The sequence below is a fragment of the Amia ocellicauda genome, chromosome 1 (genome assembly GCF_036373705.1).
Source record: "Amia ocellicauda isolate fAmiCal2 chromosome 1, fAmiCal2.hap1, whole genome shotgun sequence".
Taxonomy (NCBI): domain Eukaryota; kingdom Metazoa; phylum Chordata; class Actinopteri; order Amiiformes; family Amiidae; genus Amia; species Amia ocellicauda.
Window position 1 is genome coordinate 61,103,552 of NC_089850.1, and position 24,968 is coordinate 61,128,519.

Sequence of the window (24,968 nt, forward strand, 5' to 3'; positions counted from 1 at the left end):
CTGTAGTGTCCAGTCAGCATATAGACAACTTATTTATTTTCATAAAGAAAAAGAGAAATTATTTTGCAATATTTTTTTTATTTTTTACATTTTTCTTTATTGTTTTAGGTCCAAAAAAACAAAATTGATTAGAAGCATTAATAATAATAATAATAATAATAATAATAATAAATGAACATAAACATCAAAAAAGGAAATAAAATTAACAAAAAATAAAACTATCAATTCACTTCCTCCCCCAGATCAGCCAATAGAATTCTGCTATGTCAGGGCTGGGGGCATGGCGTCGTCTTCTGGGAGCCAATCAGGAATGTCAAAAAAAAGGCGGTGGGAGCAAGTGGGAAGGAGCTCCACAGTCATAGTGGCCAATCGGGGAGAGAGAGAGAAACTACTGCTGAACCAGCTGAGGAGGGGGGGGGGTGGGGGAGAGAGAAGGAAGAGAAAGGGAGAGATTAGCCTTTAGTGTACAGAATACCTTTTACATCATAAACAGTGTGCAGTGCCATCTGCAGTGTACATCAGTGTACATCAAGCATGCAGCAAGTATAGTGTACTGAAGCTAGTTTTTTTTTTTTTAAACAGTGTATAGTAGCTACACTGTACGGTATAAAGAAACTGCAGACAACACAAAGCAAGGAGAGATGTCAACTTGGAATAACAATTAGAAAAATGAATGGATCGGAGAAGAAATGAAAATTTAAAAACGGCAAAGGGCCAGGCACATTTCAAGAAGAACAGATCAAAGATGGATAAAGGATATCTAATGGATGCCAAGAGATGAAAGAAGACAAACGCATAGAAGATGGGAAGATTAACTTTGCAAGGGTGACATGAAACAAGGGAACGTATTGAATGAGAAAAAGGAAACATCTTGGGGAGGCCTTCATGCAGCAGTGGATTGATATGGGCTGATCAGGATGATGGAGAGAGAATTACTGATCACACACACACGGGGGTGCATACCTGCTGTGCCTGTGTCTCTGTACCCCGGCTGGCCAATCGGCTGAGGATATTGCGTTCAGACATCTGCAGTCTCACGGCAACAGGCGGTATCCGGGCGATGGTGGCCGGAAGACGAGTGACATCAGCCTTCATGTCGCTTAGCAACTCCTCCAACTGCTTCAACACTGCGAGGGGGAGAGTGATTAATGTACAGATAATGATGGTGACTGCATGCACAGACAGTTCTTCCTACCTCACCTCATACAGCCCTCTACACCCTCTTTCGCAGATGACATTTGGGATCCAACTCAATGGAAGTCTATGAAACCTCTGGAGCCAGAATTGCACCTATTCTGATCCAGTTTTGGCAGCCTTACAATTAGACTTCTGGGGGGGGTGCGGATAGAATTTTCTGCAGGATTCGGGTGGGGGGTGCCGCTATTTTGCATGCATTTTCTAAATCGAATGGCGAGCCCCTCAAAGAGGTCCCACGAGCTACTGGTAGCTCGCGATCGACTTATTGGGGACCCCTGGACTAGAGAAACAAGGGACCAAAGGAGAGCATCACAGATGCCATTTTGGATCTAGCTCAATAGAAGCCTAAAGGATCCTCAGACCCAAAATGGAATCTGACCGGACAGTGGCATTGCACGTTTTTGAAGAACCTGCAGAAACAAAATGACACCCTGTTCCAATATAGTTGCCTCTGGCTGATGCCATTCTGGATTGCAATGAATGGGAGCCAATCAGAACCTAGGAACTGAAATGGTACCAGTTTCCAGTACTTGCTTCTCCCTCCACCCTCCTCCATCAGAGCCACAACAGCACCCAGACTGATGCAGTTCCCTCACCTTTGTGCAGGACCGCATTGGCAGGCTTGTTGCCGGACATGCTCTCCTTGGACAGGTGCTGGTGGCTCTCAGCCAGGCACTCCACCTCAGAGAAGCGTGTGTTCAGGGCCATGGAGGGGTGCGATGGGTCCTCCGACATGTTCAGGTACGCAGCTCTGCGCAGCTGCTCCTCAATCACCAGAGCCTGCTCCAGCAACTGAGACAGACAGAATTAATACCAGTGGCGTGCTTGCAGGACCTTCAGTGAAGGCCTAGGGTAAATCAAACTAAAAGTATTGTGTGTAATACATGTAAAGAATAAAAGCATTTTAACCTCATTAACAAAGGCGAATTTGAAATGAATCCTGCGTTTTTAATGTGAAAAATAACCTTGGAGTGATTGTATGAGCAATCATACTGGTGTGTTGCGGGCGGGCTTTTATTTAAACGTTTAACATAATACTGGGCCTTCAATGATCGCAGACCAGTGCACCAGGGGGTGGCGCTATAATTGAACAGGACTTTTCCAATTAGTGGAACGAAGAAGGGCTAACTAGCTGGCTTGCTAACTTACATCAGGGAAATGGCAATCGGTGGAGAATTGTCGGCCATGAAACAAATTGAGACGTATTCGAGGAATACAACAGGACAACCTGGCAGTCATCTTTATTCACATTTGGTATCGAGAGGGAGCGTCTCATGGACTTGAAAGGAGGAAAACTTTTAGTTCAGGCAATAGATAGATAGTTTTGCTCAAAAGGACCATTGACTGGATTTCATCTTCAAAGAGTGTTAGGGTGGTGTTTCTGGCAGTGGGTTGAAGTAGTTCACAGTGTTGAGGTATATAGCGCAGTCATAATGCATGTGGCTGCTGGGGTGTGTGTGAATGTATGGGTCGAAGGTAAAGTTTTAGTATGTTGTTGAAGACCCATGGGCAAAAGGCACGGTTTACCACTGGTTGATGCAGTATGGCACCGTGTAGTATATACCAATGATACAGCTGATCCTTGATGCCCAGAGAGATTGAGACCCCCCCCCTCCCCTCCCCTCCCCCTCCCCCTCCCCATACCACACATAGAGGGACAGCCCTAGAGCTGGACTCGTACCTTGAACCTCCTGGCCAGGAACTTGTTCTTGATCTCCAGGAAGTTGCCGCGGTTAATCTCACCCTTGAAGGGCTCATTCAGGATGGCATACTTTGGGTCATTCTGGATGTCCTGCCAGCGCGCGTACCCGTGACTGCAGGGCGGGACTCAGGAGAACACACTGACCTGACTGGCTGAAACACCACTGATATACCCCCCTTCCCACCCCCTGCACACACACATGGACATACAACCCCACCCCCCCAACACATGCACACACAGTCTATGATTTACTGAATAACACACACATATGAAGGATACTTGATGATGCCGGCGAGGAGCCAGTAGTCATGGCGACGGTGCCAGATCTCATAGGTCTTCTTGGTAACAGTTGCTGCCCTCTCCTCATTCTGCCACAGAGAGTGGAGCTCTGAGAGAGTGGAGAGACGGGGACAGAGTCAAAACACCAGCTGGTCAGCATCTCAGTCTCTGTGTCACTGCATCTCTCTGTCCATCTCCCGTCTGTGACACACAGTGTCAGTATCTAAGTGTCACAGCATGTTGCAGCGTCTCTCTCAGTCAGTGCATCTCTACGTTTCTACAAGTGTGTCATTGACCGTGTGCTTCCCAGTGTCTGTCCGCGAGTCTGGGACCAGCGAGTCCTCTCTCCCGTGGTCAACGTACCTGTGAATCCTCCATCTGCGATGTTGAACATGAACCTCTGCTTCACTGCTTTCTTCCTCTCCTCTGTGACCTCTTTCACACTCTCTCCATTCTGTAGCTTGACCTCGGCAGCCTTCACTCCCTCCTCCACTGCTGCCACCACTGCCTTGCCCTCCTTCTCATCCTTTTGTTCTGAGACAGAGAGAGAGAAAAGGGGGTTAATACACAGACTGCACAATAGAGTACAGACTGGACATGAGAAACACTGATTTTTGGCCAGTCGTCTCTTTCACGGAGAAACTGCTGACAAGATCCCATTGAAAAAGCAGACCAGAGACAGCTAATGAAACTGAACCAATAACTTGGGTCCAGTTCCAACTCTGAACACAGGGTGGCGACATTGTACTATGTATCCAAGTCGGATTGATCCTCTATCTAAAGAGAGAAAATCCAAGATCCCAAACACCCATAGCAATCAGTGGAGTGTCAGTACATAGATCACACTGACCCCTCTCCCTCCATACCTCCCTCCCTCTCCCCGTTTCAGTTTGTTGTTCATTCTATGTCCATCTCTCTATCTCGTAAGTTGGAATTTGTCCAGTCGTCTCTCTGGGCAGAATCAGTTGTCTCACAGAAACTGCTGACTAGATCCCACTGAAACCAGTCTAGTCTGACCAGTCAGTATTAATGACACTGAGCAAATCAACCTTCTCCCCACAATAACACTATCAGATGGAGAAAGAGGGGGAAACTGGAAACTTTCCAAAAAGACTGATTTTATATCTAATGACTCCATTTCTCCTCTCTACCTTTCTTGTCCTCTGCCAGCGAGGCTGTGTCCATTGCCTTTTCTTGCTCCTTGGGATCAGCTGAAGAATGACAGAATGAGAAAGACACAAAGGAAGAGAAAGTGAGTGAGCAAGTGAGATATTGGGATTCCTTAAAAAACTGAAAAACAACTGCATCCACAAGGGGGCCATTTTGCCTCAGGAGGTCCGGTAGGTCAAATTTGAGTTCGCTGCAAAATGGAGTCCGAGAGACCCCTACCTTTGGTATCAGAGTCCTCCGTTTTGACCCGGACGTCCTCATTGGACCCTCCAGTCACATCCTTATCCTCTGCTTTCTTCTCCTCCTTCACTTCTTCCTTTTCTTTCTCCTTCTCACGCTCCCCCTCTCCCTCCTCCATGGGGACTGCCGCAGGCTTGTCGCTTTTCTCTTTGTCCTCTGGGGCCAGAGTGGACTGAGAGAGAGAGAGAGAGAGTGAGGGGGCTAATACAGACACCGACTGAACACTAATGCCCCGTTTCCATTGGCTCCGTTTCTTGTGGACGGTTAACTATCTGGTGCTAGACGTGTCCGTAAGCGTCCCGTCATGCCAACTAAGGAAATATCTCCGCTTCTGAAAGCGAAGATGTGTGCTTGACTTAAGACAGGGAAGAGATCAGATACATTATGTCGGAAGATATAATCTCAAGTGCCGTGTGCAATCATGAAGAAATTAGTTTTATTAGCAGCATGGAGTGAAATCCTCATACAGAAACAAATCACTGCTACCAGTTAATATCCAAGTGTATTAAAAACTTGGATTTCACAGGACCGGTGCAGTGCCATGACTAGTTAAAAATAAACTGAAGGATAAAAAAAATAAAAAACTGATCCGTATCAGCCATTTTTATTAATATTTTATGAACAACTGGACGGTGTTTTGTGAATGGTGTACAGGGACAATCCACAGAGACGATCAGTGAGAAGGTGAACATGATTCAGTTAACGCGTGTCCATTTACAAGTTAAATTAATGAATAAACAAATACAGCAGATCTGGGTTTCCCTCTAAAACATTAAGGGCTGGTTTAATAAATGTGTCCATAAGTCCATAAACGCCATGACTGAAACGTGCACACTTTAGTTCAATTATAACCTGCTATATTGTAGCTGGATGATTAATTGTGAAACGTGCAATGCAGTAGATGAGGATGTAGACGTGAGGGGGGCAGTACAGATTAAGACGTTTCAAGTTTATTTCAGCTGGTCAACCTAAATGTCAGAATCCCCCTTTTAACCCAAATTACAGAAGTGCCCCAGTGTGTGCTATACACTGACTGACTGGACACTACAGTCCAATACACAACACAGACAGGGAGGGATGTTACCTGTGGCTCCTCTGTGATCTTGCTGGATTCCTTGCTTTCCACCTCTCCCTCAGTCATCTTCTCCTCCTTCGTGTCTTTCTCCTTTGCTCCATCATCAGGTTTCAAAACATCCTCTGAGAGAAAAATAGTTGACAATGACATAATGACTGGAGGACGACTGACAGAGGGGGAGAGGGAGATGGCACCAGAGAGAGAGATGCACAGTGCTAGAGAGAAAGAGAGGAGTCAAAACTGACAGACAGAGAAAAGAGATTAAGAGACACACAAAGACAGGGTGACAGAGAGGCAAATACAGAGACAGACCCCCCAAATCCCTCAGTACCCTGTGTGGTAGAGCCGGGGGTTGGGCCAGGTGTGGGGGCAGGGCCAGGGGTGCTGGGCTGGGTGTCGCCAGGGGCAATGCCGGAGGAGGGGGTCTTGGGGTTGCTAGGCGACTCTGGGCGGGACGTTGAGGCCATCGCTGCCTTCTTACTGGCTTCCATCTCCATCATCCACGGCATTGACCACTGGCCATTCACATGCTCAAACTCCTGCACCTAATGGAGAGAGGGAGAGAGAGAGTTTCACTCATTGTCTCAGTCAGTCAGCGTTCACTTGCGGAGACTCCAGTTGACCGCTTGATTACCTTCTTGCGGATGAGTGACATCACCCCGATGCGTGTGAGCACGTGTTGTCGTGACAACCCCTCACGTGGGACACCATCGGCGAAAGTCTCAGCCCCATCGGCCCCCGGCTCACAAAGGTGACGCATGAATAGAGACACATAGGCCCTGAGAGAGAATAAGGAAGAGAGAGGTGCGGGAAAGAGGTATTAATATCCTTACGGACTTAAACTGTTGTTACACGTCACAGTACTGAATGACTGACAACCGACACACACAGAGGAGAGAGACTCTTACTTGAATTCCTTCTCAGACTTGCCACGCAGGTCCCTGACCAGCCATTGCGTGGTGAAGGCATCCTGGGGGGGCATCCCATAGCGCATGATGGCATTGAGGAATGCTTTCCTCTGACGAGCATTGAAGCCCAGCACCTGCGAAGCAGAGAGGGTTAATACACTGTAGGACATTCACACCACCTGACTGGAGGGGTAGACAGAGCGCAGTACCTCAATGTTGCCACCCACTCTGGCCAGCAGGGGGGGCAGTGGCTTGTCCTTGTCGTTCCTCAGACCCTTTCTGCTGGGCCTCCGCGAGTTCACTGCCAACAAAACCACCAAGCGCATTAACACACTGATGCACAATACTACCAACGATTAACACGCAACCAAAGAGCAGGAAGGGGGGGAGAGGGACAACACCGCATTAATAAAAAATACTTTATGCACAATAGGGTTTGGAAAAAAAAAAATTACATATCTTCAATGATGGACTTCCAAACATCGCAATACCCGATATCGGCTCGTGGGGGGTGCAAGTTGTGAAGAGGAGGGGAATGGAGTAACGTGGCCGCTGGGGGATTTAAGTGTTGCGCATACAAGCCTATATGTTTTATATGACTATTTGTATCTTTTACAAATCACGACATTAAATGATTTATATATTTTTTTGCGGGGTGAGAAAAAAAAAAAAAAAAAAAAAAACTGAATTTCTCTTCAACCTTCAAATTATAAATCGGAGAAAAAAAAAAAAAAAGGCTACTTTCGGCGAATCAAACTGGGTTTAATATTTGGCAGGAGTCCATGGTATACAAAGAACATTGTCATAAATAGTCTTTCAGACAAGTTGCAACACACTTAAACGCTATATTGCACAAACAGAAAGACATTAAGACTACAAAAGCTGTACTTCATACAGGCAACACTATCCGACACCTTACTCCCAGTTCTTCTCTCTATAAACTATTTTTTTCTGTACAGAAAAGGCAAGGTTAACCAGTGTCAAAGACATACTAATAGAAGTGCAGATAAATTATATTCATATTGCACTCATTGAGTTAATTACAAGCTGTAATAGAAAATCTGTGGTGAGACAGTGGACTAGGTGTCCATCAGGTTGATCACAGCTGTAGCGTCAACACATTGCCATAGCAACCATCTCTGAAAAAACCTCAATGCAAGAGTATCACCTGCAGACATTCAAAGAAAACTACCTAGGGCTACTTTTCAACAGTGAAAAATCTAAAACTTATGGGTAAAGCGGTCTTTCAAATACACTAATTGAGGTGTAATTGAGGCACAGAACATCCACACACAACAAAACAAAACATTCGTTACACATGTATACTTTTTTTGTGACATCATTCTATTAAATATTAAATTTTATTACAAAAAGTGTGCAGATCCTCCCCATCTCCCTCCAGAGATGCGATCCCCCACTGAAGTATGGGGATCGCTGCGCACCGCCCCGCTGACACAAAGTTCACGGCACAACCCTAATACACAATAGTACAACCACCACATGAATACAAAAATGACTATGACACAAACACTTTCACAACTACTACACCGCTTCACCCCACAACTGCTGCACACTGACCTTCTGCTCGTTCGTCAAAGTCCTCATCTCCTTCCTCTGAAGCCACGGAGTAATCCGACTGGTTGTCTGACTGGTCGTCCTGCCAGTCTATGAGAGAGAGAAAGAAAACACATCAGTAAATGGATGACAGAGAGGGGGGAGAGAGAGACAGACATGGGGAGATGGACAGAAAGGTAAGTGAATGAATGGCAGAGAGACCAAAAGAGGAAGAGACACCAATACTTTTTTTTCCCCAAGAATTACCAAAACAAAGATTGAGTAGGTCAAAATAATTATGCTTTTTTTTTTTGTACAGTAAGTGTGAACATTAGTATTACAAGTTAGCTTTCTGCAGAACTCTCTGCTGTGTGAGTGGTCTTGGACATCTTTTTTGGTTAATTCTTAAAAAAATAAATGTTTTCCCATCTACTTCATTTTATGTAAAATTGATCGGTTTATTATTGTTATAAAAACAACTTATACTGGTCATGCCAATAAAGCACTTTGAGTTTGACATAAGAGACACCAACACATAAACAGAAGTAGTATTTCTGACCTGGATCCAGAAAACATTAACATTTCAGACAATCTCTGAAAAGATAATACTACCTACAAAGATCAGAACAGACAAAAATCAGACATGAATTTCCCAAGTTGGTCACCAGTTACAAATGGTCAGAACCCAGGGCATAGCATTATACGAGATGTCAAATTGAAAGCATGTTAGACAGCTATCCATCCTCAAACTATCAAATAAATCAAGATGGAATACACTTAAAAAATCAGCTTTAAAAATCAAACATTAAAAAACTAAAAACAATGGTTTGACCAGGAGGAGCGTGAAATTTCTCCAACTCCAACAACCAGGAGGTATGCCTCAGCTACTGCCAGGCCCTGCAGCAGTACAAGCCCCTCCTCAGGAAGAATAAGGACAGTAAAGGACAGAAAACTAACAAAAGGAATAAGCAACTGATCAAAACTAATTCTGGGGACTATTAAAAAAGTAAATGCCCTGAAAACTAACTAAATATCACTCTAATATGGCAAAATGTGAGAAAAAAGAAAAGAAAAACTATTGTCAACTCAGAAGAGCCTAAAATATAAAACCTAAAGCCAACTAATTTGAAAAACAAAAACATAAGCATAATAAAAACCCTATAGATAACCCAATCAAATTACAGGAATTAAAACTAATCAAGATCCTCAAACCCATGAAAGCCAGCGGCCCCGACAACATTAGCACCGAGATGATGAAGGTACAGGAGGCCCTAGTCAAACTTGGTCCTTAGAACTGGGTTTTCACCTCAATCTGGAACAAAATATTGTTCTTTAAACTTCTAAAGAGCAGTTTAGGGTTTAATGTTTATGATGTCATAAAAGTAATGTACTCTGAAAACACATGTGGATTGTTGGAGCAGTATGCAGCCCCTGGCCCAACTCTACACAGCCCAGATCAAGATCCTGCTCTACACAGATGCCCTGGTGCTGCTGTTACCCACAGAACAGGGGCTGCAGCGGAATCTGGCCCTGCTGGAGCAGAACTGTCAGACATTGGCCCTGACAGTCAATTTGGACAAGACCAGAGTTACGGTTTTTCAGAAGAGAGAGATCTCAGGGACCCAAGTAGTGCTTCACCCTGGTCAGCACTGTGCTACAGCACTGCAAGAGTTACACATACCTGGGCCTGACCATCAGTGCGTCAGGTAGTTTCAACATGGTTATAAACGCATTAAAAGACAAGGCATGCAAATTATGATAAATATACAACCAATCCTGCTACATGGTTGTGAAGTGTGGGGTCCCCTTATGAACCTCAACAACAGAAAATGGGACAAAAGCCCCACGGAAATATTTAACTTCAAACTTATTAAAAATATAAATGCCCCCAACATCGCCTTGTAGTAAATGTATGACACTTCCCTCTGCACACAGTAATACAACAAAATAAAGCCACCATTTTCTGTGTGCACTTAAACACTGCAAAGCCACAGTCCTACCAGTACAAGGCTTTACTGAGCACCCAGCTCTCCCCAGACAAGGACCCCCCAGGCCAGCGGGCTCTGAGGCTCACAGAGCCCAGCCACAGAATCCAAACACACAGTCCTAAAAACAGCAATCAGGAAAATTGACAAATTTAAAAACACACATATACAGAAAACTGGAGAAATTATTAAAATTACAAAAAACCTTGAATGCGATCGGGCCCTGAACAGAAACATTAAATTGTCTGAATACTTAAAAAAAAAAAAAAAAAAAACTTTATAAGACTAATTTTAACAAAACAGACTGTGACCACAGCCTAGTAGCTTAAAGTCTGTTATAAACAAAATCTGATTGTGAACTAGGGGAGGTGGAAACAGCCTGTTATCCTACTCCAAAGACAAAGAAACATGGGAGAAACATCTCCTGAAATTTGAGTCATAAATGGAATTTGGAGCAGCTTCTGACTCCAATAAACTCCCCATCCTATTAGGAGAGAGTGAACAGTGGCCAGATTAGATGCTGAATATGTATTTGTCTGGCACAGCCTGAGAGAGTGTAGACACTGCAAGAACACATGGGCGATCATCAGATCAGTTAATACAGAGGACATGTGCTTGCTTTATTCTGTAATAAATAGTGGGGTGGGTTTTCCTTAATTACAATATATTCCATCCCCATTCCCAGCATGATATCTATGCTCTGTGTTTAAAAAGCATTGACAAACACTGGAGCTCTCCTGTCATGCCAATAAAGACTATTGGATTTTAGTTTATGAGCGAGAGCGCAACAGATAGAAAGAGAGAGAAAGAGAGACCCACCCACAAAGAAAGAACCGTCCCCCCCCCCTTGGTAGTAGTGCTGTTCGTGTTGTACTGGTTTGTAGAGGTGATTATAGGGTAATACACTACCATACTGTGCGTGCATGCATCTATGCATGCGTGCATCTGTGTATCCGCTGTATGCATGTGTGTGTGCGCATGCGCATCTGGATCTGTGTGTGCGTGTAGCGGCGGCAGCGGCGGCTGTGCCCCGTGTCTCACCGCGTGGTTTACCTCGGTCCTCCTGCGAGCCGTCGTTGTAGTTGACCTGCTTGCGTATCCTCTTGCCCTTGCCCAGGTTGCGGGCCAGGTCCTCTTGCTGCTGCTCGTAGTGGTGCCGCAGCAGCTTCTCCCAGTAGTCTGGGTCCACACTCTCCTCCTGCTTGATGATCTCCCTCTGCACCTCCTCTTCCTGAGGAAGAAAGAGGAGGAAAGAGAGGTTAATATCAGTTTGTCGGTCTCTGCAGAGCTGTAGTGGCCCTGCACAAAACAGTAAGGGTGGGGCTCACTGGCCCAGGGAGACCCCTGGATGCAGCACAAGGTAGAGTGGAGACCAGTGCTCAGGGGCCAAAAGCAAGGCAAAACACACAAACACTTATTCCTGCTGTTCAGATAATTCTTCTTTCTATTGATTTTGTTTTGCACTTGTTTCTACTGTATTGATTTTAGAGCAATCTGTGAAATACATACACATGCATATGTATACCTATATCTAGTATATATATGAATTTATTGTTGTGGTTGTTTTGACAACACTGTTGGGCATGCCAATAAAGCCACTTGACATTTGGTAAAAAAGTTTGCGTGAGAGCCTGACTGTTTAAAAGGTTTATGTATTTGCTAACGGGGGCAATTACTGAAGGGCTTAACATTTATGACATGGACACACAAGAGCGAGAACACAGGAGCCAAAGTACAGGGTGTACAAAATATAAGTGCAACATTATTCAGTCATCAGATTTTGACTATGTACTTTATCACTTTTCTTGGTATCCATGTGTGTGCCAGTCTACAGTGGTGGGTACTAATGTGTAATACTGGTCTGCCTCCTTGCCCTTGTTCACAGTGGGACACCTTGAAACAGCTGTGGAACTCTATAGAGATACAGTGGGGGGAAAAAAGTATTTGATCCATTGGTATTTGGTATTTGGGTCATTGTCATGCTGGAATACCCATCCACGACCCATTTTCAATGCCCTGGCTGAGAGAAGGAGGTTCTCACCCAAGATTTGACACTACATGGCCCCATCCATTGTCCCTTTGATGCGGTGCAGTTGTCCTGTCCCCTTAGCAGAAAAACACCCCCAAAGCATAATGTTTCCACCTCCATGTTTGACGGTGGGGATGGTGTTCTCGGGGTCATTCCTCCTCCTCCAAACACGGTGAGTTGAGTTGATGCCAAAGAGCTTGATTTTGGTCTCATCTGACCACAACACTTTCACCCAGTTCTCCTCTGAATCATTCAGATATTCATTGGCAAACTTCAGACGGGCCTGTACATGTGCTTTCTTGAGCAGGGGGGCCTTGCGGGTGCTGCAGGATTTCAGTCCTTCACGGCGTAGTGTGTTACCAATTGTTTTCTTGGTGACTATGGTCCCAGCTGCCTTGAGATCATTAACAAGATCCTCCCGTGTAGTTCTGGGCTGATTCCTCACCGTTCTCATGATCATTGAAACTCCACGAGGTGAGATCTTGCATGGACCCCCAGACCGAGGGAGACTGACAGTTATTTTGTGTTTCTTCCATTTGCGACTAATCGCACCAACTGTTGTCACCTTCTCACCAAGGTGTTTGGCGATGGTCTTGTAGCCCATTCCAGCCTTGTGTAGGTCTACAATCTTGTCCCTGACATCCTTTAAGAGAGTGCTCCTAATCTCAGCTCGTTACCTGTATAAAAGACACCTGGGAGCCAGAAATCTTGCCGATTGATAGGGGATCAAATACTTATTTCCCTCATTAACATGCAAATCAATTTATAACTTTTTTGAAATGCGTTTTTCTGGATTTTTTTGTTGTTATTCTGTCTCTCACTGTTAAAATACACCTACCATTAAAATTATAGACTGATCATTTCTTTGTCAGTGGGCAAACGTACAAAATCAGCAGGGGATCAAATACTTTTTTTCCCCCTCACTGTACACAGGTCTGTACTTGACAGCATAGGGGTGTAGACTGGACTGCAGTGAACAGTGCCAGACTCACCGCTTCCTCCTCGTCCTTGACCACGTACTGGGCCACCTTGAAGGAGCTCAGGTACTCATTCATGCTCTGGATCTCGGTGTCATCCGTGGCATCCTGGTTACGGTCCAGCAGCCGGTCGATGGCCTTGTCATCGTAGTGGATGACACTGCTGTCCTCGCCCTCCTTGTTTTCCCCTGCGAGGGCACAAACACACAAAATATATACTGATACAGAGGTAGAGCTCCGCACGCACACACACCCTTCTCCTTGGCTGATGGCCATGGTGGATCCCACTGCTGTCCTCTCCCTCCTTGTTCTCACATTTATTCAGAAGTATAGCAAGGAAACACTGCAGTCCCCCTACAGCAGTCTGCAGACAAACACCCTGTCCCTCTAGTCCTTGAAAATACACACACATACACACACACACACACACACACACGCCTCTCTCTCATCTCACTGGCCCTCCCCAATCACCTCCTTGAGGATGCAGTCAGACACCCTGCACTCCCACTCTATGATCTCGTCCTTGAACAGACACACACAGGCACCTCCCCCTCTTTACCCTCTCCAATCTCGTCCTTGAACAGCTCCTCTGTGCCAAACTTCAAGATGTCGTCCAGCTCCTGCTTGGACATTGAGCCAGTCTTGGAGCCCAGGCCAGGACGCACCACCAGGTGAGTCAGCATCATCTTTTTTTTGGCCACCTGGGTGATGCGCTCCTCCACCGAAGCCTTGGTCACGAAGCGATAGATCATCACCTTCCTGTTCTGCCCAATGCGGTGGGCCCTGCTGAACGCCTGAGAGAAGAAGCTAGAGTCACTCAGGGCGAGCGCATCAGAGCGAGCGCATCAGAGCGAGCACAGAGCGAGCGTGTCACTGACCTGGATGTCGTTGTGGGGGTTCCAGTCAGAGTCGTAGATGACGACGGTGTCGGCAGTGGCCAGATTGATACCCAGCCCCCCTGCCCGAGTGGACAGCAGGAAACAGAACTGGGGAGCACCAGGAGCTGGGGGAGAGCGAGAGAGTTAATACAGTAGAAGACACTGACCGACTGTCCATTAACACTGACTGGACACTACAGGACATCTATTGATCAGGGTGCTGGTACCGTTGAAGCGATCGATGGCCTCCTGCCTCATCCCCCCGGTTATTCCTCCATCTATCCTTTCATACTTGTATCCTTCATGCTCCAGGAAGTCCTCCAGTAGGTCCAACATCTTCGTCATCTGGAGAGACAGAGGAGGGTCAACATATTCAGTACCCAGTCAAGTGTCATCACTGTGCAGCATTACTGTAGTGTAGTGTTAGTGTATATAGACAGTTATTACAGTACTAGAAGTGCTTGTAGTCTGCCATTACATCAGTGTTGTTATAGGGGTTGTCACAGTGTTGAGAGCTGTTACCTGTGAGAAGATCAGCACCCTGTGTCCATCATCCTTGAGTTTTCGCAGCATCTTCTGCAGCAGCAGCAGCTTCCCGGCTGCCTTGGTCAGAGCCCCGCCATCATACATCCCACTGGGCATCTTGGGGGCCTCCTGCAGGGCAGCAAATCGACAATCACCACCACATTTAAGGGCCCACCTCTTAACATCACCACCCCACCAGTGGTTCAGTCTGGCCTCCATAAGGCAGCCCTGTGTAGCAGATCGTACCATGGCAGCTACGGGGAAGAGGTAGGGGTGGTTGCAACACTTCTTCAGGTCCATGACAACGTTGAGCAGGGACACCTGGTTGCCCCCCCCTCGCGTGTTCAGGGCCTCGAAGTTCCGGGTGAGGATGAACTTGTAGTACTTCCTAGAAGGGGGGGGAGAATGGGGTTAATTAGTAGGACAGGAAAGAGACAGCTAAGAAGAAAAGTGCTCCAACTGGTCTGATCTGGGAAAGCGTTGGATCCCGATTGGTCCCTTTTTCATGTAATGATAATTTGAGGGGTACAAATGCAGTGACTTCCACATGCGGCTGAGCTCACTGTACTGTAGTGCAGTGTATGTAGAATACTGACTTCTGCATGGGGCTGAGCTCAACCCTGACGATCAGCTCAGTCTTGGATGGCATGTTCTTGAACACATCGGCCTTCAGTCTACGCAGCATGTGGGGTCCCAGCATGTCATGCAGCTTCTTGATCTGGTCCTCCTTCGCAATGTCCGCAAACTCCTCTAGGAAGCCCTCCAGGTTGCTGAGAGAGAAAGAAAAAAAAAAAAAAAAGATGTAAAATATAATTTATATTTAATTTTTCTGTACTTCAATACATTTTATAAGGTATTGTGATTTATAATTATATTATTTATTTTCCATACATGTACAGTGAGGGAAAAAAGTATTTGATCCCCTGCTGATTTTGTACGTTTGCCCACTGACAAAGAAATGATCAGTCTATAATTTTAAATGGTAGGTGTATTTTAACGGTGAGACAGAATATTAACAAAAAAATCCAGAAAAACACATTTCAAAAAAGTTATAAATTGATTTGCATGTTACTGAGGGAAATAAGTATTTGATCCCCTATCAATCAGCAAGATTTCTGGCTCCCAGGTGTCTTTTATACAGGTAACGAGCTGAGATTAGGAGCACTCTCTTAAAGGGAGTGCTCCTAATCTCAGCTCGTTACCTGTATAAAAGACACCTGTCCACAGAAGCAATCAATCAATCAGATTCCAAACTCTCCACCATGGCCAAGACCAAAGAGCTGTCCAAGGATATCAGGGACAAGATTGTAGACCTACACAAGGTTGGAATGGGCTACAAGACCATCGCCAAACACCTTGGTGAGAAGGTGACAACAGTTGGTGCGATTATTCGCAAATGGAAGAAACACAAAATAACTGTCAGTCTCCCTCGGTCTGGGGCTCCATGCAAGATCTCGCCTCGTGGAGTTTCACAAAGTACTAAGTCAAAGGGGTCAAATACTTATTTCCCTCATTAACATGCAAATCAATGTATAACTTTTTTGAACTTTTATAGACTGATCATTTCTTTGTCAGTGGGCAAACATACAAAATCAGCAGGGGATCAAATACTTTTTTCCCCCCACTGTATGTTCAATTTCTTTGGCAATACAAGTTTGCTTGTCATGACAATAAAGCACCTTAAATGGGAGAGGGGGGGGGGGGGGCAAATTGAGAGAGGTTAAGAACACTATACACTGACACAGACGTGCACATGTAGAGTGTCAAAAAGATGAGCTGCAGAGCGATGGGACAGACACTCACTTGAACCTCTCAGGGGTGAGGAAGTTGAGCAGGTGGAAGAGCTCCTCCAAGTTGTTCTGTAGGGGGGTGCCAGTCAGCAGCAGCTTGTGCTGGAGTGGGTAGTTGTTAAGCACCCTGAAGAACTGAGGCAGAAGGAGATCAATAACAATGTACAATTTTCCACATTAACATGTTTAACAGTGCGTTACAGCATTTTGTACGGTGCGTTAGTGTTACATTGTAGAGTTCAGTGAAGTGTACAGCATGTTACAGTGTAGTGTTAGTGTATTAGAATAATGTGCAGTGTCTTTCAAACACCAGTCCGTACAACACACTACAGTAAACACAGTACACTCGTGTGTATATCAGTGACGCTGCAGAACAGAATCTGGGTACATTATCAGCGTGTGCTCACTACCTCAGACTGGATAGTGTTCAGCTTGTGTTTTGTACAGTGTATCGCACAGTACATCAGTGTGTAAACGAGTTACCTTGGACTGGTTGTTCTTCAGCCTGTGTGCCTCGTCCACCACCAGGCAGGCCCAGTTGATGGAGCCCAGGATGGCCATGTCGATAGTGATGAGCTCATAGGAGGTCAGCAGCACATGAAACTTCACCGAGGCCTCTTTCTGCCGGGGGTTAATAAAGTACAGGAACGCATTAACCAACCTGATACCAGACCATTGACACTGACTGACTGAGGGCATCAAACCTCTTCCCTCATTCCTCCCTCTTTACCTTCATCTTGGATGCCTTCTTCCCTCCACGGATGGCGTTGTCTTCGAAGGAGAACTCGTTCTCCCTGATGACCGCACGGCTGTCCTTGTCCCCCACGTACGTGACCACATACATGTCTGGTGCCCACATCTCGAACTCGCGCTCCCAGTTAATGATGGTGGATAGGGGGGCACTGACCAGGAATGGTCCCTTCGAGTGACCCTGAGAGAGAGCATAGGGGGGAGGGGATTGATTAAAAGTCTATATACCTACCCCACACACACTTTATATAAAGGCCAGACTGTCCTCACAGTTTAACCAGTACACACACAGCCAAGTCTCTTACCTCCTTGTACAGTGAGTAGAGGAAAACCGCGGTCTGCACAGTCTTGCCCAGGCCCATCTCATCAGCCAGGATGGTGTCAGTGCCCTGAGCCCAGGAGAAGCGCAGCCAGTTCAGCCCCTCGAGCTGGTAGGCGTGCAAGGTGCCCCCGGTGCTGTCCAGGTAGTCTGGCTGCCGGTCGAACTTAATGGTGGGCTGGAGGGAGAGAGAGAGGGAAGGAGTGTCAATTGTGCCAGATACCTAGTGTGCATCCCATGGTCCAATAGAGCTCCAGGGTGTCGGTGTCCTTTAGAACCCCAGTGTACGGGATTCTCACATCAATGACAGGATTATCTGGTGGTCTGTCCAGCTTCTTCACTTTGCCTTTCAGCTTCAGCTTCTTGCCGGGCCTACCCTCATCCCCCATCATCAGCTCCCTGAGAGAGAGAGGGATACAGACAGACCGATTATCACATTATATGTTCCATACCATAGTAGTAGCAGCTCGGTTTGTAGCCATCGTTCTCTATTGTAGTAAAAAAAAAAAAAAAAAAAAAGTAGTAGTGCTGAAGTAGTACCTGTGGTTCCAGTAGCCCTGTTTGTAGCTATCATACTCAGGGATGTCCATGTCCTCGGCCTCCCAGGTGGCCTGATCATAGGGCAGGTCTCTCCACTTGATCAGGTAGTGAACATTATTCTTCTTATCCACACTGAGGGAGAGAGAGAAGCAAGCAAGTTATATTTTACTGCACTGTGCAGCCCGGTCCTACGCACTGCAGTATACTGTAGTGTTGCATGAATGCACTGAACTGCAGTGTGAGAATACTGCAAGTCTTCTACCTCCTGCAGCTCCTCCTTTCTCACCTGTGGTTGAGGATGCGATGGATCATCATCCACTCCATCTTGATGCCGAAGCGATAGAAGCGCTCCTCCATCTCTGCGTACACGGGGTCCTTGTTCTTCCTCTTTGTGCTCTTGTCCTCGTCCCCCTCAGCCCCAAACTCCACAGGGGGTGGGTCGTCCATGTCATTCTTGCGCTGATAGTTCCGGAACATCACCTGACAGTGCAGCTCCAGCTGAGGAATGACATGCGAGAGGGTCGACACAGCGCAGACACACTGATTAACTGGAGTCTAGGGTACAATCAAATTGACACCCATTGCAGGCACTGCGGCTCCTGTAGCTCAGAGAGCTAGGAGTGGACAGACAGGCTTACCTGCAGCTCAGAGACCCAGGAGCAGTGCCAGTAGGACAGGTTGCTCCACTTGACAAAAAACTCCCTCTCAGGCCGGCCCGCCAGGGGGGTGGGGTCAGGGGCATCAGCAGACAGACCGTGTGGGCGCGGAACCGGAGTGGGGGGGGGCGGTTCCCCCCAGCGCCAAGTCAGGATCTTCTGCACCTTCCCTTTCATAGAAGGGCACTGGGAGAAAGAGACAAGAGGCCGAAGATATTTATAATTATACAGACAGCTGGACAATACCCTGACTGGACTCTGATTGGTCCTTGTTCCTGGCACTCACTCTATTCCCCACCCTCTACCCACCCCTCTCCCTTTTACCTGCCTGATTAGCTACAGGCAGTTTTGTACTAAAAGTCACCTTGAAGCTGAAATAAATGAACCTGTCAGAAGAGCATCAAATATGAAATGCTGAATTGAGTGTTTGCTGCTTTATTATTGTGCATGCCCTGGAAGTACAAAAGTCCAATGAAACCAAAAAGGCATTTTGATTTGCATTACTTTTTCATATTAATTTACAGATTGCAGTCATCGATATTCTTAAGGTTGCGATTCATTTTTCGTTAATTGTACGACTGATTACACTATGTAAAATTTTTGTTCCTGGGTAGTAAGTGTTATTTCCTAATTGCTTATGTGTCAAAAGTATAGAAAATGGCTATTATTCCCCACAAACTTTGCTTTTGTGACCAGGACAGTGATATTTAGAAATTTACCTATTTCCAATGAGAAAACGGGCAAATGTGTCTTTCGTTCACAAAGTAAAAAAACAAACATCCAAATAAACATGTATTTATACTGAAGTAATACAAAAATGACTACAAAAGATTTAGAAGTAAGCAGTTTTTCGAGATTTACAATTATACTGTAAATCACTTTCATTTTCAAAAAGGTTGGCGACGCTTCCTCCGATTTGCAACTTGCACACTTTCATCCAACAAGTTCCACAGCTTGAGCCTAGACGTCAACATCTTGGCATTGGACTTGGTGAGACCAAGATCTCTAATCAAGTCGTTGAGGTATTTTCGGTTGGGGTAGCATGGGTTTCTCTCCTCAGCTCCACCTCTGAAATTGTCATCTGGATCTACAACGTCTTCCTCGCTCTTCGACTTGCTGCTCTCTTCTAAAGACAGCTGCTCTCTCTCCGGAGGAGTGGGTACGGGGAGCTCATGGCAGTGTGGCACCGGGGCGATGGATGAAGGAAGGAAGGAAGGTCCGTATACACGATAGCAGGTGCATTCTTGCCAGTCCAACGTTTGGAAGGGTCCACCATGCAGAAGTAGCAGTCGAGTCAGTGGGATGCCGCCAAATTCTAGGGATAGCGTACTTCATGGCTCTCTTTTCCCCTCTGTACCATCCTACAAAAATACATTTATTTCACCCATGACTAATGTGTAAGAGATTCTCGCAATATTTTTCATATATTTTTTCATTAACATTGAAAATTTTAAAACATTTTAAAATTAAAAACTTTCAATTTAAAAAATGTTAACATTTTATATACATAAAAATCCAAGCAATAATTATCCATCTTACCTTCCAGTTTTTTTTTTGCAGTCCTCACAGGTGAAATAAGGTGCCCAGGGTTTGTCTTGATCCATGACAGGCATGCCGAAATATGCCTTGTAGGCCTCACACATCTTAGCAGATGCTTCCACAAAGTACTTTTTCACTCGTCTTGATAAATTGGCCGCAGACATGGCAAAATGCGTCTGCCGGATGCTTGCAGCCTCTTGATGCCATCTCAGAAAAATGCAGATATGTATCCACTTAGGCAGCTGGAACAAAACTGAACTGGTGGGCTTAAGGCCCCTGTATTTATACTACTATTTATATTACTGGAAAGTACTACAAAGTTCTAGAAGTTACTCCAAGTTTAATCAGCACTGAATCGAGCTGGAATGTTCTGGAAAATAGGCAAGTTTCAAAATATCACTGTCCTGGTCACAAAAGCAAAGTTTGTGGGGAATAATAGAATGTTCTATACTTTTGAGGCATAAGCAATTAGAAAATAACACTTACTACCCAGGAACCAAAAAAAAAAAAAAAGTTACACTGTGCAATTACCAATTTGATTTAGTGCAAATTGGGACAATCCTGTTAAGACAAGGTAATGGCATTTTTATTTTATTTTGGTAAATTCAATTTATAGATAGATTAAAATAATAAATACTCTAGATGCTTTGTAGATGTAGTCATTAATAACAATTACTGCTATCCAAGTGGGCCTGGAAATAGCCTAGCAGCAATATCAATCTAACAGTTGTATTGCTCAGTTTACGCATTAATGCATTTCCTTTTCAGGGCAACATCAAAACCTTCATCGGTATCAAAGTGTCCTGGAATGATGAGTCATGTTGGCAACCTTGTTACACAAACTGATATGCACCCGTTTCAAACCACAGTGGGCTGTGGAGCTGCTGACGTGTAGAAGCGTATGCGATGCTCTACCGCTACCGAACATTGCTGCAATGACACTAACCTATTTGAGCCAAAAATAGATGTATTTTCCCGGTGGTTACTGAAGACAATATATTATAGATTTAAAAACAATAACCTACTCTGCCATGCAGGTGCCGTGACTGCTGCACATCTCACCAGTGCTTTCTTAGCCATAGGTCAGACAGTATACATTGCGGACAGCTGCATTCTGATTTTACAACTGGATCATTTAAAATGCTAACGAATTCTATTTGAACTCATTCCTTTCTGGAAATCACTCCGTGCCAGTTTAAAAATGGCACTGTTATAACTAAATGGAAATCTCCTATAGAACAGGACTAACACAGGCACACGGATGTTTATGTTGTCATACACACAACGGTCTACAATCCACCTTACTCTCCCGCCTCTTCCCTGACTGGCTCCCCTCACCCATCCCTGTACTTTAACCTCCCATCCGCTTTCTCCTCTTCCCTAACTGGCCTCAGTCACAATCACACTGCTCTCTCCCTTCCTCCAATTGGTCCCAGTCACCATCACTATCCACCCTCTCCCTCCTCTCACTGGCTGCGACACTCACTGTGCAGCGGGGACACAGCCACTCGCCGTTGGGGATCTCAGGCAGGGGTGGGTTCAGGCAATGGATGTGGTAGGAGGAAGGGCAGGAGTCGCAGCAGAGGAGCTCGCCGCCATCTTTGCACACCCGGCAGAACTCCATGTGGTGGTCGTCCTCCTCCGCCTCCCCTCCTGCTGCACCTGCCCCCACCTCGGTGTCCTCCTCAGCTTCTGAGCCCTCCTCCCTCGCCTCCCACTGCACGCCCTCCTTCTCCTGCGGGGGGGAGAGAAGAGTAGTACATTACTGTATCACTCCTACAGTCGAGAGAATAAAGAGGCAGTCAGTAACAATTGAGGGGGCAGTTAAGTCATATGGGGGGGGAGTAACTCACAGTGGTGGCAGAGGTCAGGGTAGTAAAGGGGAAACAGAAAGCAAGGGGCAATTACTCACAGTGGAGGCAGTTGCTGAGTGTACAGGGGCAGTTACTCCGCCAGTGGGCGCAGATAATGTCAGTGCAGGGGTAGTTATACACACTGTGGTGAAACTCATTGAGTGTGCAGGGGCAGTTACTCACACAGTGGGGGCAGCTCCAGCGTCCCTCGGGGGCCTTCTCCATGTCGGGGTCCAGGCACACCATGTGGTAGGCCCGGGGGCAGGTGTCACACAGGATGATCTCACCGCCCTGCTGGCACACCTCACAATAGTCCTGGTGATCGGTCTCATAGCCGTCAGCGTCCTCCTCTGAGAGAGTGAGCGGAGGGAGGGAGAGGGGTAAACAATCTACAGTACATCAACACTGACCATCCAAACACGCACACACACACACACCTGGACCTCCACCACCAAGTACTCCTCTCCCCACAACTGCCTTTCACCCCAGCCTGCCACCCACACATTTCCCTCCCCACCACAGTGCACCCCAAAACACAACAACAAACACAACCCCCTCCCCCAGTCCTCCCTCCTGCTCACCCTTTCTCTTCTTCTTGCTGCCCTTGCTTCTCCTCTTGCTGCGGCTGCTCCTGCTGGTGGACCCATCGGACACCGAGAAGCTAGTCAGGCTGCCATCGTCGAAGTCGCTGTCCACATCCACATCGTCCTCCTCGCTCTGAACAGGGGGGAGAGAGGATTAGTAGTGCGCCTCAGACGCTTTCTGTAGGTGCGTTTGTGTATGTCTAACTCAGGGATAAGCACTCTGGCTCTCTGTGTGTACCTCACGGATGACAGTGCTCAGACTATCCCCCTCTCTCTCACTCACCGATGATCTCTTTCTCTTGCTGCTGAAGCCACCCAGTTTGATTTTCAGTGGTGCCACCTTCTTGGTCTTCACCTTCTTCTCCACTGGCTTGGGCGGGGGGCGGGGCTTTCTCCGGGCATTGGGCCCTGAGAGGGGGATGGGCGGAGGAGGAAGAGAGAACAGTGTTAATACACAGACACCAACTACTCAAGAAAGACACACAAAGTGGTAAGAACAAAGTCTGCAGACTAGAGGAGGCCATTCGACCCATCATGCTCATTTGGTTTCCATTAATAACCGAGTGATCCAAGGATCCTATCCAGTCTGTTTTTGAATGTTCCCAAATGGTCTCTTCAGCCACATCGCTGGGGAGTTTGTTCAGATTGTGACGCCTCTCTGTGTGAAGAAGTGTCTCCCGTTATCAGTCTTGAATGCCTTGAAGCCCAATTTCCATTTGTGTCCCGGGTGCGTGTGTCCCTGCTGATCTGAAAAAGCTCCTCTGGTTTGAGGTGGTCGATGCCCTTCATGATTTTGAAGACATGAATCAAGTCCCCACGTAGTCTCCTCTGTTCCAGGGTGAAAAGGTTCAGTTCCTCAGTCTCTCAGTAGGACATTCCCTTCAGACCTGGAATAAGTCTGGTTGCTCTCCTCTGAACTGCCTCTAGAGCAGCGATATCTTTCTTGAAGTGTGGAGCCCAGAACTGTCCACAGTATCCAGATGAGCTCTAACTAGTGCATTGTACAGTCTGAACATTACTGCCCTTGTTCTAAAGTCTACACTTTTGACAATATACCCTAGCATTGTGTTTGCCTTTTTTATTGCTTCCCCACATTGTTTGGATGAAGAAAGTGAGGAGTCCACGTAGACTCCTAGGTCTTTCTCATGTGATACTTCCTCTAGTTCTGTTCCTCCCATAGTGTAATTGTAGTGGACAATTTTGTTACCTGCATGTAATACCTTGCACTTGTCCACATTGAATTTCATCTGGTCTGAATACAAACGGAGCAAGAGCGAGAGAAACGCAGAAGAAACGCACACAAGCACACATGCACACTGACCTTTGCCCTCCTTCGTCTTGGCCTTCCTCAGAGGGGGGGGGGGAGGGGCCTCGCTGATGGTGGCAGCAGCTGTGTTGGCGTTAACAGCGGGAGCACTGGAGGAGGGTGGGGGGGCAGAGGAGAGCAGGGGTGTGGTAGCAGGGGGGGCTCCGTCCTGCCCCCCCCCCACCATGCTCTCCACCACGGCGGCCACGGCTGCAGCGGCAGCAGCGGCGCTGGCCCCCGCGCTGCCTCTCAGCGGATTGTTGGTGCTGAACTCCCGCCACTTGGCCCCCAGCACCATCATCATCTTGGACACGGCGATCTTAGGGTTCTTGGCTGCGATCAGGGGCCTGACAGAAGTGGGGACAGAGAGAGTTAATGCAATACATTATCGCACTGACTGGACAGGATGGGACGAAGGGATAGAGAGGGTTAACATTACCCATTAACTGGACCGAGACTGAACTGGAGGGGGAGAAAGGGTTAATAAAATCTACTGGCTCTGAGTGGACTGGAGAGGGGGAGGGGGAGACAGATTACAGAGATTACAGGGGAAGCAGAGAGGGAGGGTCAAGAGGTGGAAAGAGTACTGAAAAATCCTACTCAAGTAGATGTAGTTACTTTGATGAAATTTAACTCAAATAGAAGTAAAAGTAATGATATAAAAAAACTACAAGTAAAAAGTAGCTCCTTTAAAAAGTAAAAAAAGTTACATTTGTACATACAGTGACAGAGCATTGTCACGATCTCCAAGCAAAAACTAACACTTTTTTTTTCCTCAATCATGGCCAGAGTGCAGAGATATGTAACGAAGTCAAAATTCTATTGATTTAAAGGTTTGGGTTTATTTCTAAATGGTTGCAGCTGATATTTAAATAAATAAATACAAATAAAATCACAATACCAATAAATGTTGATGTAACTATTGTTAGTTTATTGTGGGGGACATCACTGGTCAGAACAGGAGGCTGTATTTGGGACAGACTAAAACTAATGACAAAACTGAATGCCCACTGACTATAATGGGGAGTGGAATGCCCATGGACTACAATGGGGAAAACAGAAGGATGCCCTTTAATGGACTAAGTAGTTCTAGATTTGCATGAACAGCTTTT

The 24,968-nt window shown here is 46.2% G+C and overlaps 1 protein-coding gene across 3 annotated transcripts in view; it reads right to left on the reverse strand.

Annotated features, from left to right (window-relative positions):
* Positions 1-58: 58 nt before the first annotated feature.
* Positions 59-24,968, reverse strand: part of chd4b (chromodomain helicase DNA binding protein 4b) — a 33,189-nt gene continuing 8,279 nt past the window's right edge. For 2 of the 3 annotated variants that reach the window (XM_066712286.1, XM_066712287.1), the window contains exons 6-40: positions 23,872-24,203; positions 22,834-22,958; positions 22,548-22,683; positions 22,150-22,316; positions 21,600-21,848; positions 18,557-18,760; positions 18,205-18,416; positions 17,919-18,050; positions 17,678-17,777; positions 17,365-17,556; positions 17,040-17,240; positions 16,793-16,930; positions 16,323-16,444; positions 15,116-15,289; positions 14,766-14,907; positions 14,517-14,648; positions 14,222-14,339; positions 13,995-14,119; positions 13,676-13,910; positions 13,132-13,304; positions 11,152-11,341; positions 8,150-8,236; positions 6,781-6,872; positions 6,572-6,705; positions 6,298-6,442; positions 5,995-6,208; positions 5,673-5,785; positions 4,568-4,760; positions 4,330-4,389; positions 3,542-3,712; positions 3,179-3,287; positions 2,879-3,011; positions 1,794-1,989; positions 964-1,127; positions 59-403 (exon numbers count right to left, since the gene is read on the reverse strand). In XM_066712286.1, coding sequence (XP_066568383.1) covers positions 389-403; positions 964-1,127; positions 1,794-1,989; positions 2,879-3,011; positions 3,179-3,287; positions 3,542-3,712; positions 4,330-4,389; positions 4,568-4,760; positions 5,673-5,785; positions 5,995-6,208; positions 6,298-6,442; positions 6,572-6,705; positions 6,781-6,872; positions 8,150-8,236; positions 11,152-11,341; positions 13,132-13,304; positions 13,676-13,910; positions 13,995-14,119; positions 14,222-14,339; positions 14,517-14,648; positions 14,766-14,907; positions 15,116-15,289; positions 16,323-16,444; positions 16,793-16,930; positions 17,040-17,240; positions 17,365-17,556; positions 17,678-17,777; positions 17,919-18,050; positions 18,205-18,416; positions 18,557-18,760; positions 21,600-21,848; positions 22,150-22,316; positions 22,548-22,683; positions 22,834-22,958; positions 23,872-24,203 — 5,425 coding nt within the window. In that variant the 3' untranslated portion in view covers positions 59-388. The remainder of the gene's footprint in view (positions 404-963; positions 1,128-1,793; positions 1,990-2,878; positions 3,012-3,178; positions 3,288-3,541; positions 3,713-4,329; positions 4,390-4,567; positions 4,761-5,672; positions 5,786-5,994; positions 6,209-6,297; positions 6,443-6,571; positions 6,706-6,780; positions 6,873-8,149; positions 8,237-11,151; positions 11,342-13,131; positions 13,305-13,675; positions 13,911-13,994; positions 14,120-14,221; positions 14,340-14,516; positions 14,649-14,765; positions 14,908-15,115; positions 15,290-16,322; positions 16,445-16,792; positions 16,931-17,039; positions 17,241-17,364; positions 17,557-17,677; positions 17,778-17,918; positions 18,051-18,204; positions 18,417-18,556; positions 18,761-21,599; positions 21,849-22,149; positions 22,317-22,547; positions 22,684-22,833; positions 22,959-23,871; positions 24,204-24,968) is intronic. The other variant, XM_066712288.1, reaches the window with a different exon arrangement.